The following is a 14,974-nucleotide window of genomic DNA, read 5'->3' as shown; positions in this document are numbered from 1 at the left end:
TTTTATATATGTGTTCAAGGATTTCAAATTTAAAATGGGTCTCACCGAACCGTCCGGTTTCGGTACCACAAACATTGTGGAATAGTAACCCCGTCCTTGTTGAAGGAGGGGCACCTTGACTATCACCTGCTGGGAATACAGCTTGTGAATTGCCTCTAGCACTGCCTCCCTGCCTGAGGGAGTTGTTGGCAAGGCAGATTTGAGGAAACGGCGGGGGGGAGACGTCTCGAATTCCAGCTTGTACCCCTGAGATACTACTTGAAGGATCCAGGGATCCACCCGTGAGCGAGCCCACTGATTGCTAAAGTTTTTGAGACGGGCCCCCACCGTACCTGGCTCCGCCTGTGGAGCCCCAGCGTCATGCGGTGGACTTGGAGGAAGCGGGGGAGGACTTTTGCTCCTGGGAACTGGCTGTATGCTGCAGCTTTTTCCCTCTACCTCTGCCTCTGGGCAGAAAGGACGCGCCTTTAACCCGCTTGCCTTTATGGGGCCGAAAGGACTGTACCTGATAATACGGTGCTTTCTTTGGCTGTAAGGGAACATGGGGTAAAAATGCTGACTTCCCAGCTGTTGCTGTGGAAACGAGGTCCGAGAGACCATCCCCGAATAACTCCTCACCCTTATAAGGCAAAACTTCCATGTGCCTTTTAGAATCTGCATCACCTGTCCACTGCCGAGTCCATAATCCTCTCCTGGCAGAAATGGACATTGCACTTATTTTAGATGCCAGCCGGCAAATATCCCTCTGTGCATCTCTCATGTATAAGACTGCGTCTTTTATATGCTCTATGGATAGCAATATAGTGTCCCTGTCTAGGGTATCAATATTTTCCGACAGGGAATCTGACCACGCAGCTGCAGCACTGCACATCCATGCTGAAGCAATAGCTGGTCTCAGTATAATACCTGCGTGTGTATATACAGACTTCAAGATAGCCTCCTGCTTCCTATCAGCAGGCTCCTTTAGGGCGGCCGTGTCCAGAGACGGTAGTGCCACCTTTTTTGACAGACGTGTGAGCGCTTTATCCACCCTAGGGGATGTTTCCCAACGTGACCTATCCTCTGGCGGGAAAGGGTACGCCATTAGTAACCTTTTAGAAATTACCAGTTTCTTATCGGGGGAAGCCCACGCTTCTTCACACACCTCATTTAATTCCTCAGATGGGGGAAAAACCACTGGTAGTTTTTTCTCTCCAAACATAATACCCTTTTTTGTGGTTCCTGGGGTAATATCAGAAATGTGCAACACATTTTTCATTGCCTCAATCATGTAACGTGTGGCCCTATTGGAATGTACATTTGTCTCATCGTCGTCGACACTGGATTCAGTATCCGTGTCGACATCTGTGTCTGCCATCTGAGGTAGCGGGCGTTTAAGAGCCCCTGATGGCTTTTGAGACAGCTGGGCAGGCACAAGCTGAGAAGCCGGCTGTCCCACATCTGATATGTCGTCAAACCTTTTATGTAAGGAGCTGACACTTTCACGTAATTCCTTCCACAAGTCCATCCACTCAGGTGTCGGCCCCGCAGGGGGTGACATCACATTTATCGGCACTTGCTCCGCCTCCACATAAGCCTCCTCATCAAACATGTCGACACAGCCGTACCGACACACCGCACACACACAGGGAATGCTCTGACTGAGGACAGGACCCCACAAAGCCCTTTGGGGAGACAGAGAGAGAGTATGCCAGCACACACCAACAGCGCTATATAACACAGGGATTAACACTATAACGGAGTGATTTTTCCCAATAGCTGCTTGTATACACAATATTGCGCCTAAATTTAGTGCCCCCCCTCTCTTTTTTACCCTATGTAGTCTGGAAACTGCAGGGGAGAGATCCTTCCAGCGGAGCTGTGAGGGAAAATGGCGCCAGTGTGCTGAGGGAGATAGCCCCGCCCCTTTTTCGGCGGACTTCTCCCGCTTTTTTCTATGTGTTTTTTTGCCAGCCAAGGTACTTAATATTGCAGCCCAGGGCGCGGGCGCCCCCCCCCCCCAGCGCCCTGCACCCATCAGTGACCGGAGTGTGAGGTGTGCATGGGAAGCAATGGCGCACAGCTGCAGTGCTGTGCGCTACCTTGTTTGAAGACCGAAGTCTTCTGCCGCCGATTTCCAGGACTCTTCTTGCTTCTGGCTCTGTAAGGGGGACGGTGGCGCGGCTCCGGGAACGGACGATCGAGGTCGGGCCCTGTGTTCGATCCCTCTGGAGCTAATGGTGTCCAGTAGCCTTAGAAGCCCAAGCTAGCTGCAAGCAGGTAGGTTCGCTTCTCTCCCCCTTAGTCCCTCGTAGCAGTGAGTCTGTTGCCAGCAGATCTCACTGAAAATAAAAAACCTAAAATAAACTTTCTTTTTCTAAGAGCTCAGGAGAGCCCCTAGTGTGCATCCAGCTCAGCCGGGCACAAAATTCTAACGGAGGTCTGGAGGAGGGTCATAGAGGGAGGAGCCAGTGCACACCAGGTAGTCCTAAAGCTTTCTTTAGTTGTGCCCAGTCTCCTGCGGAGCCGCTATTCCCCATGGTCCTTACGGAATCCCAGCATCCAATTAGGACGTCAGAGAAATAGAAATAATTTTAACAAAAATTCATGGAATTTTTGACTCATCAAAATAGCCATCTTTTGCAGATATAACCACTAAACAAACACACACGTGGCATTATATCTACAATGAAAATCAACTACTGTTAGGGAAGTTCTTTTCAACATTGTGGCAAATGTTCCCACAAATTTGTTGCACTTTAGGATGCTTTGCTTTCACCTTTCTGTCCGCTTCATCCCACACCAGCTTAATAGGGGTTAAGTCTGGAGACTGTGCTGGCCATTCTGATTTTAAGCTTACTGTCTTGTTATTTTCCTCAAAATGTAGTTCTGATATAGCCTGGAGGTACTGTATGTTTGGGATCATTTTCATGCCACAGGATGAACTCTTACCAACTAGGTGTAGAACAGAGGGTATTGCATGAAACTACAGAATGTTGTAGTAGCTCATTTGATTCAGGGTGCCAGTCACCCTGTGCAAGTCACCAACTCAAGATCCAGCAAAAGAGCCCCAGACCACATTGCTTCCTCCTCCATGTTTGACAGTTGGCGTTGCAGGAGTTTATTTAGTAAGCGCCAAAATGCTTTTAACAAGAAATCATAGGGTGTGTTTTTATTAAGAGCTGGGAAGCGATTTATTGCCCACTGACCCAGTAGTTGCATGGAGAGGGGTTTGGTCTTCTTGGACCCAAGATTTTCCAGATTTCACTTTTTTTTTTAAATCTGATTTTGAAACAGCTCCTTCGTGTCTTGAAATGGGCTAGTTCGGCGCAATTACAAGAACTTCATATTAAGTTCCAAAACAGGGCATATATTTCAATGGCCCAGAGGATTCATGATTCAGAGTGAATCGAGTGCCTGCCCTAAATATCTATTATCTTCTGTTAATTTTGTACATAATGTTTGGGATTGTGCCAACATTAAAAATGTTGGTTATTTAGGTTGGGTTTGTGTGACTGGCTACATTTGCCACAGGTTCTATTCCCACTCTGTGGGTGTCATGGACACCCACAGAGTGGGAATAGTCCCTGTTGGTCGGCATGCCGACCGGCAGGCTATTGAGTGTTCGGGATCCCAGCATCTGTATTGTCACCGCATCCCTCTTATTCAACAAGTTATTAAGCTACTGTAGGACTGCCTTTTTTCTGGGAACCCTTCCATTTCACTTCCTGGTCACCGGCAATTCTTCCTGTTAGCATATTGCCTTTTTTAACAGTGCTAATTAGTCCAGTCAAAAACCTTATCCTGTGTAAACGGATTTCTAAAATACCACCATTAGTGGACGGGCTGCCCAACTTGATATAGAGAAAGGATTAGTATTTTTTTTTTATACTAAATGTAAAAATGTATATTGAACATTTAATCAATGCCACGTCCACACACATCATGAAAGTGTTTGAAAAATACTACCTGGACCTTACTGAGGAAAATTATATACCACCACCCACAATGTTTAGTAATAATTCTGAGAACATGGCATTACAGGAATTAGATTCTTCTGATAACACACTCCCACCACTACCCCTTCCAACCCTACTAACAAAAACAAAAGATTTATTTATATGTGTGTGTATATATAATTACCATCTGGTTTCTCTTTTAAATAAAACAGGGATCCAAGTTTGTTTCTGTTACAAATCTATTATAGGTTTCTCTTTTCAGAGTTTGGAGGAGTACAGTTACATCAATTTTACTGCTGCAAATATTCTCTCTTTAGTGTACGTGCATACTTATATTGCTATTTCTTGTGCTAAATGCCTCTCCTTGTATGGCGTGCTGCAGCCACTTGTATTCTCTTGTTCCTGTATAACATCTGGAATTCAATAAAAATGTTTTATTTAAAAAAGAAAAAACTAGGAAACATCAACACTGAGTAAACATCCATTTGCCTACTTCATGGTGTACAAACGGGTGGTCTTCAGTATGCCGGCGGTCGGGCTCCCGGAGACCAGCATACCGGCGCCGGGAGCCTGACAGCCGGCATACCGACACTTATTCTCCCTTGTGGGGGTCCACGACCCCCCTGGAGGGAGAATAAAATAGTGTGGCGCGCGTAGCGCGCCACCGTGCCCGTAGCGAGCGCAGCGAGCCCGCAAGGGGCTCATTTGCGCTCGCCACACTGTCGGTAAGCCGGCGGTCGGGCTCCCGGCGCCGGTATGCTGGTCGCCGGGAGCCCGACCGCCGGCATATCGTAGTGAACCCGTACAAACTGTGTGATGAGCCACATTTTAATTAATCAGCCTATAAGAACTTCTTCCAGTCTGCAGTAGTCCACTGGCCGTGCTTCATGGCACAGGCAAGCTTCTTTCTTAATGCTGCAGTACAGCTGTAAGTTATTGGCCTATTATTTGTTGCCTGAAAAAGGCCATTCTTTAGCACTCTGAAATGGACACTTTTTATAACCTTTGCACAGGACTAAAATTGCTTAAATTTCAATAAAAATTGGAAAAATAGGTGTGTTCCAAAACTTTAACTGATACTGTAGGTGGATTGGGAGTTCTCTTCAAGCAGCATGTCAGTGCTGCAAAAGTTTGGCCAAGTCATTAGCAGCCTGTCAAACCAGCAGACTATTTCACAGTTAAACACCACCAGCCACCTTGCACTGACTCCAATTCCTGCACAACCAGCTCCATTTCAGAATAGTACTCATTTTTTCTTTCATTTGTTCTATGCCTGGTAACTTATAGCAGTCCGTGGCAAGCATGAACTTCTTAGGTTGCAATTTCTGGGGGAGAGTATTAATCTATGATATCAGAGACCAAATACTGTTCCTTCTATCCCAGTAGAGATCAATTTAAAGCCAACTGATCCTTGGAAAAAAAAAAAAAATATCACGTCACATATCCTGCTTGAGCCATACTCCTGGTTCAATCTACTATGAATTACTTGAGAGTTTGTGGAACTTTTCAACCCTTCATTTAAACTCTTGTGGAGTACATTGGCCAAGTTGGTGGTGTATCCCTCTTGTTATGCCTTGAGGCGTTCTGAAAAATGTATTTTACGCTTAGTTTATGTTTAGCAAGATTTATCACCACTTAGTTCATCAAGGCAACCTTCCAGTGAGCAGAGTAACCCCTGGAGGTGCAGCATGGCACACCAGGAGCAAAGCTGTTGCAGTTGGCTTCTTATTTCAAAATTGCATTTTCCTGCACTGAATACATTGCTATGGACTGTTTGGTTATCAAAAAGTGTCTCTGCTAATGTGGTAGTGATGCACAGGGGACTGCTAAAATCTTGGGCACTGGATAACACGTACAAAAAGCATCCGTCTGCGTTACCTTTTTTAGAGAAAGCAATTTTTAGGCATGAAATAGACTAAAATTAATCAAGAAAGTGAGCAGTACCTTCCAGTCACAGAACACAGCCTATTGCATTGTTACCCAAGAGACAAAATGTATATTTCTTCCAGAAACCAAACAATTGTGGAATCAGCCCACAAAATTCAAGGCAAGATCCATGTGAATAATGCAATTTAAGAAGTTCTTCAGGGACAAATACAAATAGGTAGAATATCCTATATTTTAAAGCAGTGGGGAATGGTTAGCAACTTCTGGTCCATCTTTTCGGAATCTCTCCTCTTAATAGTTTTGCCTATCTTGGTTTCCCAGATACTTACAGTAGTTCACAGGAAAGCTTTGCATGCTATCATTAGGTGGTTGTGGAATATGGTGATCACCTGTCCTGTTCCCGGGCATTAGAAGAATCTGAGATTTTAATCCAACTGTTCCTGGTGGCCAAAACAAACCGTACAATTTGCCCCATTGATCCAAAAGCACACAGCCAATAAACTCCATTCAGTGTGTGAGGGAAGGGGACTATTAGTCATCCCTAAATATCACGGTCATAACACCATAAGAAAAGACCTCCAGCACTTTCTAACTATTGTATTCCATGAGGGACACTTACAAATGCAACCATTCCTCTTTGGCCTATCATCAATTCCACATGTCAAGATTTTTTGGTGTAGGCCTAATTCATCAAACTGGCAAAACGTCTAGAGCTGGCCATACAGACCCAGGGCAGAATTATAAACAAGCCCAAATGGTCTATAGTCCCATTGTCCTCCAGGTTATTTTGGGCTTCTTTTTGAATATAGAGAAAAAGGTTTTCTTTCTCCAGGACACCTTTTCTCTCCAGGAACTTGCTTCTTCCCGCCTGACCAACTTCACACAACCATGAAGTTCAGCATAGGAAGTAGGGACAATGACCTACACATTAGAAGTGGTTCCATACACACAATACCATGTAGCTCCCAACTTACTATCACCCATGGAAGTGGCCTTTCTGAGATGGTGGATAGACTTCTCGCACCTGGCAGTGGTAGCTAAAAATATAATGGACATGCTTAATACCAGCCAGTGTCTTTGGAATTTAGGACCTTGATGTTGATCCTCAAGGGCCAGGTGACCAGGATGCAGACAGATAAAATCTTCTCAGTTAACTGGTGTTTTGGCATTCAGACTCAATTGGTTCTTTAAAATGGTGTACAACACATCTACTCTGAACTCTTGTTGGATTTGTACACATTAGATTCTCCTACAAGGGGACAGGAATATTACACACTCCAAGCTTCTGGTGCACTTGGCCCCATTTGGATAGCATGACATGGGGCTTTGTTGGGCCAGGTTTGTAATGCAACCCCAATTGCAGAAAATGAAAAAAGTATGCTGGCGCAGAGGGAATTTACTGCATCGGCAAAGGGCGTCTTTTGGAAGGAAAATTCCCAGATAGCCACTAGTTGTTCTTATTTCCTCCACACCTCTTGAATGGCTTCAAGACAGACCATTGGAGAAAAAATTGTTCTGTACGTCCCTTTTAAATACTTGTCATCAGTGCTGCAGGGCAGTGGTTCTCAGTCATTTTCCACCACAGTACCCCCTGATAATCCAGTTGCATTCTTTGTACTTTCTACATTTTTTTCTATCTTTCTATATATCTGCAATATATTTGTAATGGATATAATTTCTATTAGACAAAATGTTCAGGTGTGGTTATATATAAAAGCAATAGATGCACTTTAAGAAACATTTTTTTAAAAAGGCCACAAAATAGAATGGACTGTACCTATATACTTCTCACAGATTTAAATTTAAGGAAAATTTATCTGGGCCCTACCGTGATGCCTGAGGCCAGAGATCCCTAAAACCCTTCTTCCTGTAAGGGGAGATGTATCAAACCTTCTAAAGAGTGAAGAAGGGGACAAGATGCCCCTAGCAACCAATCAGCTCCTACCTATCATTTTACAGAATGTACAGTACTTGATAAAGGCTAGAAGTTGATTGGTTGCTATGGGCAAGTTTTCTACTTGCTCTCTATTTAGAGAGGGCTTGATACATTCCCCCTTGTGTGTATAATCGCAAGGATACCCTGCATTGCCTGCGATTACAAACAATTACTAGTACCCCTGCCTGAGAACCACTGCTTTGGGACACACACACTAGTGGACAAATCAGTGTTTCCCAATGCGTTTTTATTATAGTATTATTTTGTGATTATTTGCAATCGGGATCATTTTGAGAGGACCGAGGCTAGTGTACACATCGTCCGACACAGATTTACTGGCCTCAGCAGTAGAGATGAGGCAGCCATTCTGAGTAACCTTAGGGTTACCAAGATGGACAATGTTGCGACAGATGCTGTGTCTTCAGATGCTGAATCGTATCTGCAATGCCGACAATGGGAGTCTTTTGCCATCAGACGCATCCTGCAGCATTAGCATATTTTTGCACAGCAGCTGCGTCCAAAGCCGCAGTTGCTGTGCTTTTAGTGCACATCCCTGAATCAGGCCCTAAGACCAAATATGTAAGGAAGAAGTGGGCAAGCCAGACAGCCCCTAGACTACTGTCTATATGGAGCAAAATAAATACTATAGGGTTTATGCTGTAAAAATGCTATACAAACAGTAATAAAGTGTAAATTACATGAAATTATTGCTGTTATAGACTACTGGCCGGCAGTATTAGTGAAAAATAAATAAATAAATAAATAAATAAGCTTTCACTTACTGGCATATGCATAGGGCTGAGAAGGGATGGAGCTTCATTTGGAGGACACACAGGTAAGCAGCTTTCCCTTGTTCTGTCCACAGCTGGTGGATGGAGACCAGGAACTAATGATGCAGATGCTGCCCCCAACTGTCTCAGTTCTTCGATGACAACCTGCACTCCTCCAATTTCGTCAACCTCCTCATCATCTGATAATTTACATCTTGCAATGTTATCTATTGGAGGAGACTTTGGTCTCTCTTGCTCCTCGTTTATTTTCCTCAGACTGCTCACTTCATCCTGGAGTTGACTGAGGAGATTACTATTTGCCTTGGCTACACTTAGTGCAGCTTCAGCAAGTCCAACTGCCTTCTCAACCCGTTGATAGATAAGGTGTAGAAGCTGTTCAGAACCTTGGACGGAAACACCCTGGCCACCCACTGTGATTGGGGTAGCTCCTTCAAAAGACACTGAACCACCCTGCGTACTTTCAGTCTTGCATGCACAATTGTCATTATTTTGCCCAGGTGGTGGAGTAAACAGGATTGTGGCACTAAATGACATATTGAAAAACAAAACAAAAAACTAAAGTTTGATTAGAAAAGTTCAAAGCTTATAATTCACACTAATTCTCAGCTAAAGTTAGTTGTGGTTACTTTAGCTGTAAAAAAAAAAAAGAAGAAACCGCCAAATACACTATCTAGGATTCTTTCATTATTAGGTTTCTTGTGAATGTCTATGAAATAGAATATTAAACCTAAATAATTAAAGTCGAGTGATGTTCTTGTATGGCGTATCATCTGTCTTGGTGATGTATTATTTAATATACTCCTAATGTTTTTTTTTATGATTGTCACACTTTCCTATGGGAACATTTCTTATTCTTAACGTCAAAATACAAAAACATCCCACAAGATTGGTTTCCACCCCAACCAGAATTTACTATCTAAATTCCAGCTCCTGAAAGTGTAAGTATTCAATGCAATAGACATATTATGCCATTGGTTTCATATGCACTTGTTGAGTCCTTGTGGAAGAATCCGTGGCGAGATGAATAATTGAAATGTTCAGACGGTTGTAGTTTTTGGGATAAATCTGTGACGGCAGTTTAGGAACATAACAATAAAACGGTTAGTACCTGCAGGACACATTTTAAAATGTTTTCTCTCACAAGGGTTGGGGGTGAAATGAAATACAGGTTCACAAAACTACGGTTATTTTCTTTTGAGAATGTTCACCTAGAGCAAGAGGCAATTCTGGAGTAGCACAGAAATATTTTCATTAAAGGTGAAAGAGTGGGGTAGGGGAGTCATCGGATCTAGATTTAGCTGTCATATTTCAACAAGCTGGACAAGTGTGTTTTCAGGAGGTACTCTCAATCTGAATTAAAGCATTTTAACCATGTCCATATTATAACCTTAAACAAGATTGTAAAGCATCATGTTTGACGTTATAATTCTAACATGGTAAAAATGCATTAAATCACATTACTGCCATTGTGCAGTCAACATAACATTGTCAACATTTTATTCCGTTGCTGTGTACTCAATTTATGTAGGATTAACATATGAAGTACCAGCTTCTGAAAAATAATGTGTGGGTGACCTAGGGGTCAAAGATCAGGTATTAAGTATAGGAAAATATCAGGTCCACATTTATTACCCTTGTTTATCTCGAATGCCAACAGCATGTAATGTTTTTGAATTCTACTCCTTAGTACAATGTTTCCCAAATTCAGACTTCAGGGACCCCCAACAGTGAATGTTTTCCAGTATCTCCTTGCTGGAGCACAGGTATACTCATTATGGACTGACGTTTTAAAAGCTGCACAGGTGGTACTAATTATTTCCCTTGTGTTTCTTTGAGGAGACCTAGAAAACATGCAGTTAGGGGGCCCCAAGTTCTGCATACTGTAAATGCTTCCATAGAGCAGTGCTTCTCTAACTTGATCCTTAAGTCACACTAGCAGTCCACATTCTAAGGCTATTCCATACTTAGGGGGATATCCAATTATCCCCGTTAAAACACTGTGTCCGAAAAACGGACGTTTTTTCCGATGTTTCACAGATTATTATTTTTTTTTACAGGCTATCCAGATGGATCGCCTGTAAAAAAAAAAAAAAAAAAAAAAAAACTTTCTCCCGAAAACACACAGGTTCAGTGAAACAGGGCTGTTTCCGGGGATTCTGCTTCGCCTGCTGGAGGAAGGTGGAACATAATCCCCGATAAGCTGCAGCACGCGCCAGTTTATCAGAGCTAATTAGATAGCCTCCGGCGGGACAATTAGCCATTGGATATCCCCCTTAGAGTTCACTCTAGAAATAATAATAGGCAGGGCGCCGGGCTGCGGGGGCATATGTGTCCGAAAAGGGGGCGTGGCCATAAAACGTCATTTAAGTGGGCGGTGCGACCCACAGACGTTACTGCAGGGGTCGTGGGCGGCGGGTGGCATCACTATTGGGGGCGTGCCCAGCACGGCATCTTTACACGCTGAGAGGGCAGGAAGCGGACGGCTGTTTTAGCAGGGCGCCGCAGATAGGGCAGGGTGGATTTTGCCCTTAAAATTGTTTTTTTTTTTTTAAATCGGCCAGGGTGCGGCGCCCTGCTAAAACAGCCTAGCGTGAACACTACATACTCAAACAATCAAAATGATTGATAAACTAAAGGTGCGTACACACTAGATGTTATCGTGTACGGTTCAGACACATCGTTCACGATATCGTCCATACGTACTATGTTAACAATGCACGCTCCTGTGGGTCGTTAACAATATTGCCTATCGTCTGAACATGCAGGTCAATCTGACTATATTGCCAGAAACTGCATGTTCGGGGATGTGGCAGGATGACATCACTGAACTATATTGTTTGCGATATTGTTCAGTGTGTATGCAGTGTGTTTGCCCGGAAGTTCAAGGGCAAACACTGAAGATATCACACATGGAGCATATCATCTAGTGTGTAATAGTGTCTTAATAGTCAACTTTGCGCAAGCATGGACTGTTAGTGTGTCTTAAGACACAGTTTGAGAAGCAGTGCTCTAGTGAAGTAGACATTATTTTTCCCTTGGCAGATTAAGATTTTTTCCCCTATGTAGGGATGGCTATAGATGGGTTTGCAACCACTGATTGACTATAATTGATGGCTAGTGTTCTTTCCCCATCAATGGCAGCAGCCAATGTCAACAAAAACACCAGCAGTACTGGGCAGCTGGGTGAGGCCTGAGCATGTGCAGCACTTAGCTATCAATGGCTACACCATTGATGTTTTTCTACAGATGGTTTTAAACCATCACTAAGGGGTATGTTCAATTGAAGTCGAAGACGGCAGTTTTCGACTTTTTAAGGTCGAATCCTGATTCGAACTATTCAATATTTTGCTATATTTTTCGACAAGTCGATAAATTCGACTTGTCGAAAAGCACTTGGGATCGGCGGAATAGCTGCCGATCCACGTGTTTTTGTCGAAAACGGGGACAAAACCGACAGGTTCGACCATCTCAGTCCAACATCAAAATGATGTCGGACTGAGATGCGGACCCAGAGGAGGCAAGCCGCAGGGAGACAGCCGGCGGCCATACAGGGAGATCAGCGCTACAGTAGCGCTGCAGCAGGATGTCACTCACCCGCCCGACGTCATGGCAGCTTCCACCCGACTCCAGCATGCTGCTGGAGCCGGGTGGAAGCTGCCGTGAGGTCGGGCGGCTGAGTGACATCCTGCTGCAGCGCTGATCTCCCTGTATGCCCGCCGCCTGTCCCCCCGCGGCTCGCCCCCCTTCTCCTCCTCTGCGTCCCATCTAAATTTGACTTGAAAAAATAAGAATTTACTTACCGATAATTCTATTTCTCGGAGTCCGTAGTGGATGCTGGGGTTCCTGAAAGGACCATGGGGAATAGCGGCTCCGCAGGAGACAGGGCACAAAAGTAAAGCTTTCCGATCAGGTGGTGTGCACTGGCTCCTCCCCCTATGACCCTCCTCCAAGCCAGTTAGGTACTGTGCCCGGACGAGCGTACACAATAAGGGAGGAATTTTGAATCCCGGGTAAGACTCATACCAGCCACACCAATCACACCGTACAACTTGTGATCTAAACCCAGTTAACAGTATGATAACAGCGGAGCCTCTGAAAAGATGGCTCACAACAATAATAACCCGATTTTTGTAACTATGTACAAGTATTGCAGATAATCCGCACTTGGGATGGGCGCCCAGCATCCACTACGGACTCCGAGAAATAGAATTATCGGTAAGTAAATTCTTATTTTCTCTATCGTCCTAGTGGATGCTGGGGTTCCTGAAAGGACCATGGGGATTATACCAAAGCTCCCAAACGGGCGGGAGAGTGCGGATGACTCTGCAGCACCGAATGAGAGAACTCCAGGTCCTCCTTAGCCAGGGTATCAAATTTGTAGAATTTAGCAAACGTGTTTGCCCCTGACCAAGTAGCTGCTCGGCAAAGTTGTAAAGCCGAGACCCCTCGGGCAGCCGCCCAAGATGAGCCCACCTTCCTTGTGGAATGGGCATTTACATATTTTGGCTGTGGCAGGCCTGCCACAGAATGTGCAAGCTGAATTGTATTACACATCCAACTAGCAATAGTCTGCTTAGAAGCAAGAGCACCCAGTTTGTTGGGTGCATACAGGATAACAGCAAGTCAGTTTTCCTGACTCCAGCCGTCCTGGAACATATTTTCAGGGCCCTGACAACATCTAGCAACTTGGAGTCCTCCAAGTCCCTAGTAGGTGCAAGGCACCACAATAAGCTGGTTCAGGTGAAACACTGACACCACCTTAGGGAGAGAACTGGGGACGAGTCCGCAGCTCTGCCCTGTCCGAATGGACAAACAGATATGGGCTTTTTTTGAGAAAAAACCACCAATTTGACACTCGCCTGGTCCAGGCCAGGGCCAAGAGCATGGTCATTTTTCATGTGAGATGCTTCAAATCCACAGATTTGACTGGTTTTAAACCAATGTGATTTGAGGAATCCCAGAACTACGTTGAGATCCCACAGTGCCACTGGAGGCACAAAAGGGGGTTGTATATGCAATACTCCCTTGACAAACTTCTGGACTTCAGGAACTGAAGCCAATTCTTTCTGGAAGAAAATCGACAGGGCCGAAATTTGAACCTTAATGGACCCCAATTTGAGGCCCATAGACACTCCTGTTTGCAGGAAATGCAGGAAACGACCGAGTTGAAATTTCTTTGTGGGGCCTTCCTGTCCTCACACCACGCAACATATTTTCGCCACATGTGGTGATAATGTTGTGCGGTCACCTCCTTTCTGGCTTTGATCAGGGTAGGAATGACCTCTTCCGGAATGCCTTTTTCCCTTAGGATCCGGCTTTCCACCGCCATGCCGACAAACGCAGCTGCGGTAAGTCTTGGAACAGACATGGTACTTGCTGAAGCAAGTCCCTTCTTAGCGGCAGAGGCCATAAGACCTCTGTAAGCATCTCTTGAAGTTCCGGGTACCAAGTCCTTCTTGGCCAATCCAGAGCCATGAGTATAGTTCTTACTCCTCTACGTCTTATAATTCTCAGCACCTTAGGTATGAGAAGCAGAGGAGGGAACACATACACCGACTGGTACACCCACGGTGTTACCAGAACGTCCACAGCTATTGCCTGAGGGTCTCTTGACCTGGCGCAATACCTGTCCCGTTTTTTGTTCAGACGGGACGCCATCATGTCCACCTTTGGTATTTCCCAACGGTTTACAATCATGTGGAAAAAACTTCCCGATGAAGTTTCCACTCTCCCGGGTGGAGGTCGTGCCTGCTGAGGAAGTCTGCTTCCCAGTTTCCATTCCCGGGATGAAACACTGCTGACAGTGCTATCACATGATTTTCCGCCCAGCGAAAAGTCCTTGCAGTTTTTGCCATTGCCCTCCTGCTTCTTGTGTCGCCCTGTCTGTTTACGTGGGCGACTGCCGTGATGTTTTTCCCACTGGATCAATACCGGCTGACCTTGAAGCAGAGGTCTTGCTAAGCTTAGAGCATTATAAATTTACCCTTAGCTCCAGTATATTTATGTGGAGAAAAGTCTCCAGACTTGATCACACTCCCTGGAAATTTTTTCCTTGTGTGACTGCTCCCCAGCCTCTCGGGCTGGGCTCCGTGGTCACCAGCATCCAATCCTGAATGCCGAATCTGCGGCCCTCTAGAAGATGAGCACTCTATAACCACCACAGGAGAGACACCCTTGTCCTTGGATATAGGGTTATCCGCTGATGCATCTGAAGATGCGATCCGGACCATTTGTCCAGCAGATCCCACTGAAAAGTTCTTGCGTGAAATCTGCCGAATGGAATTGCTTCGTAGGAAGCCACCATTTTTACCAGGACCCTTGTGCAATGATGCACTGTTTTTAGGAGGTTCCTGACTAGCTCGGATAACTCCCTGGCTTTCTCTTCCGGGAGAAACACCTTTTTCTGGACTGTGTCCAGAATC

General features: G+C 44.9%; 1 protein-coding gene across 6 annotated transcripts in view; it reads right to left on the bottom strand.

The window, feature by feature from the left end:
* The window catches only part of C1H14orf93 (chromosome 1 C14orf93 homolog), a 77,003-nt gene that overhangs the window by 45,247 nt on the left and 16,782 nt on the right, over positions 1 to 14,974 (bottom strand). For 3 of the 6 annotated variants that reach the window (XM_063913562.1, XM_063913561.1, XM_063913564.1), the window contains one exon: positions 8,544 to 9,617. In XM_063913562.1, coding sequence (XP_063769632.1) covers positions 8,544 to 9,086 — 543 coding nt within the window. In that variant the 5' untranslated portion in view covers positions 9,087 to 9,617. The remainder of the gene's footprint in view (positions 1 to 8,543; positions 9,618 to 14,974) is intronic. The other 3 variants (XM_063913558.1, XM_063913560.1, XM_063913559.1) reach the window with 1 other exon arrangement.

This window comes from Pseudophryne corroboree, chromosome 1, assembly GCF_028390025.1.
Source record: "Pseudophryne corroboree isolate aPseCor3 chromosome 1, aPseCor3.hap2, whole genome shotgun sequence".
Lineage (NCBI taxonomy): Eukaryota > Metazoa > Chordata > Amphibia > Anura > Myobatrachidae > Pseudophryne > Pseudophryne corroboree.
The sequence above is the reverse complement of the archived record's forward strand: the minus strand, read 5'-3'. Positions and strand labels throughout refer to the sequence as shown.